This window comes from Mizuhopecten yessoensis, unplaced genomic scaffold (assembly GCF_002113885.1).
Source record: "Mizuhopecten yessoensis strain PY_sf001 unplaced genomic scaffold, ASM211388v2 scaffold3343, whole genome shotgun sequence".
In the NCBI taxonomy this organism is placed as follows: domain Eukaryota; kingdom Metazoa; phylum Mollusca; class Bivalvia; order Pectinida; family Pectinidae; genus Mizuhopecten; species Mizuhopecten yessoensis.
The window spans coordinates 104,140-107,223 of record NW_018404997.1 but is presented as its reverse complement, the minus strand read 5'-3'; the positions used below and the strand labels follow the sequence as shown (position 1 = coordinate 107,223).

Sequence of the window (3,084 nt, the reverse complement as noted above, 5' to 3'; positions counted from 1 at the left end):
AATATTTCCTTTCTTCTGTTGTGTTATGTTCGTATTTTGCCCTATGTACATGTAGTACTGAGCTCTTTTTACGGTTTTTTGACAGTTTCGTATTCTCTCTAACATTCTTACAGTAGGAAAACATTAATATAACGTGTGAACTGGATACTAAATCAAGAATCCGGAAAAAATGAGAAATCAGCATAAATCATTTGCTGATTAATAAGGTCAAATATGTATATTTTGTATCTGTAAAACAATTATAATTATGAAATTGCATAATAAACAATAGCTAACGAAATCTATGCGAAGTGAGTAAGAATCAAACTATATGCACAAGTGTAACAATATATATATGATGGTGTATATCTCTATCATTGTACATTATATCTGTAAGTGAATACACGGTCAAAAACAAGGACACAGACTCTGGACTTCGTCAGTCGTAAATGATGTAACTTTACAGTCAGAAACTAGGGCACAACCACTGGACGTTGTTCGATACACACGGTCTGAAGCTAAAAATCAACCAGTGGACTTCGTGAGCTGTCGGTAATGTAGGCAAAAGGTCGAAAGCTATGACAAAACCATGGGACATATTTTGATAGTTGATAATGATGCAAGACACATCGTAACAAGAATGGAACAGAAACTGGACTACGTAATCTGTAGGTGATATTACTACACGGTCACAAGCTAGGGCACAGCCGCTGGGATTCTTTAAGTGAAAACACTTAACTTATAATGCCATTCGCATAGTGGAATAAAGTGGCTACTTATACAAATACAATGAATTTATTTTGATATTATGTTACGTCTGTATACCAACTGAATATATTCGCTCACATACTGGTAAAGTATAACTTTTCGCGGTATGGGAATGCTCGCGTTTTTCAAGTTCAGTAAGTCCACTCGATATTTATTTTTTTATGAAGTATACAGATTATATATATATAGAATATAAAGATATCAAAACCATTACCGACTCGATATTTTTTATACAACGATCAATTTAAAGAGTGACACCGCGAACATCACCACTCGCGAACTTCACAGCTTCACGATAATGAAGTCCATTATTGATGTACCTTTTATTTCAACATCTACTGAACATATGAGTGAGCATTGGGATTTCACTTTCTACTTAATTTTTAGTTGTTTTATATTCGTCCCAAGAAAATTTTGCAGCGCAAAATAATGATAGCCACAGATAATCATATAAATAAACGTCGCATTCTGTCAATTGGAAGTTGGCAACGATTCCTAGAAATATCGGTGCGTCAAAATGAACATATTCCAACTCTTGTTTAATACCGCTTTCATTTAAAAGTAAATTTGGCCTAAACAACACAAAACCGATTACTACTTGAAATTCCAGGAGTCTTTGAATAGTTCCACAAATGTTACATATCATTCTATGTCGGGTAAAACACGATATTCAAAATACTTCTTTACATTTTTGATAACGTTCAATACCCAAGGCCCATATCTCTCGAATACATGATCAGGACCGTTGCCCGTCGCCTTGGACATGAAGTTAACGCCGATGTCGCTTTCATATCCGGGTGTAAAGAAAAAAGGAGATGTATACCTGTCGACCCCGATGTCTATGACGCGATGTGCGGTAGCCTTCAACCTCCCTCCCATCATTCTGGAGAACGTGTCACCTATATTCATAACAAGGCTCCTTGGACGAGGAGCTACTTCCAACCAGGTGCCATCTGGCATCTTAACCTCGAGTCCTTTATAGTCGAAGGTCGCCAGAAGGGTAAGGAAGTTGGTATCTGTGTGTTCTGGTGTAATAACAACTTTATTGTCCTCTATCCGGGCGTTGTCTGGGGGAGTCCCCTCCCAGGGAGGATAATGCATTATCCTGTAAGTGGTACACGGCTTGTCAGAAAACAACGGTGTGAAAATGTCCTCTTCTATTCCCAATCCGATGGCTGTTAGACGCAATATTTCTAAAGCCGTTTCGTGTAGTTTCTCGTAAAGTGCCCTCATATTGGCCCTGAACGGGAACGATCCATCCTCTTCCGGCCACACTGAGTCCTCGTAGAACCAGTTGTTAGGTTTGACTGTGGGGTCATTACGAGGGACGTCACGCGCAAACTCAAACCCTTCTTTTCTGCTAGGTTCGTTAGGTTTAACAGGGAAGTAACCACGGTAAACATTCTTGTTATCTGGGTTCCAAAAGTTCCTCAATAGCTTTTTCTTGGTTTCTTCTGGCTGTTTAAAGAACCATTCACAGCATTTGAACCAGAGCTCGAAATCCAATCCTTCTATGTTGTCGATGAACAAAAATCCAGTGTTCTCAAGTGCGTCCACTATCACTTTCGCCAAAGACTCACGATCAGTATGAACTTTGGACAGATCGACTATTGGCAGCTTCAACGACATTTTGGAATCACACAAACAGTAGATAATGTGCCTGCCTGGAAGTTTAAATTCAAACTTTAAAATTATTTCGTAAAGTAACAGTTTATCGGTTACGTATGAACGTGAATATGAATATCTTTAAACATGCATTGGTATCTTTAAAAATGTATATATCAATGAGAAAAAATCTAAAAAATGATAATAATGATATACCTTATCATACAAATATTGAGTCAGCATAAGGTTAACTGATGCAGGGTTTAGGCTTAGTGTATACAAACGAGGAATTGCCTTCGTGATATTAAATACAATGTCAACTAGACTACATGTAGTCTTAAACAATTATTGGTACAAAGACATGGAATGGGTTAACGTTTGTTCATGCATCTGTCACAATATCCTACTTACTTGTAATGTAAGTCAATATATCTCACTGCCCGTGATCCTGTCAGTTACCTGCCGGTACAAACACCAGTAGTGAATCCTGTAAAAACCTGTCACTTGTGTTAAGTATTTACTTACCAGCAGTGTACTTTTATCTTGAGTAGAGATAAGTACTTAAAGTGAATCATTTGACACTGATATGTGGTGTATTTATCACAGCGATGTATATATTCACATATGGATGCCTTAATATAATGGTGTACGTACAGATTTAATATATACCTCTCTATATTGAGCAATTGGGGATATGGTAGAATCACCGATATTTTTCTTCACGGTCTAAAT

The 3,084-nt window shown here is 37.4% G+C and overlaps 1 protein-coding gene across 1 annotated transcript; it reads right to left on the bottom strand.

Moving 5' to 3' along the window:
- Nucleotides 1–235: 235 nt before the first annotated feature.
- LOC110447398 (2-oxoglutarate-Fe(II) type oxidoreductase-like) lies at nt 236–2,844 on the bottom strand. Its single transcript, XM_021493060.1, has 2 exons — nt 2,764–2,844; nt 236–2,411 (listed from the first exon to the last, which is right to left on the bottom strand). The coding sequence occupies exon 2, from the start codon at nt 2,374–2,376 to the stop codon at nt 1,390–1,392; it is 987 nt and encodes a 328-aa protein (XP_021348735.1). The 5' UTR covers nt 2,377–2,411; nt 2,764–2,844; the 3' UTR covers nt 236–1,389.
- Nucleotides 2,845–3,084: the final 240 nt, after the last annotated feature.

What these genes read in the sequence shown, in the direction of transcription:
- LOC110447398 (XM_021493060.1), bottom strand. Translation starts at nt 2,376, where the DNA reads ATGTCGTTGAAGCTGCCAATAGTCGATCTGTCCAAAGTTCATACTGAT.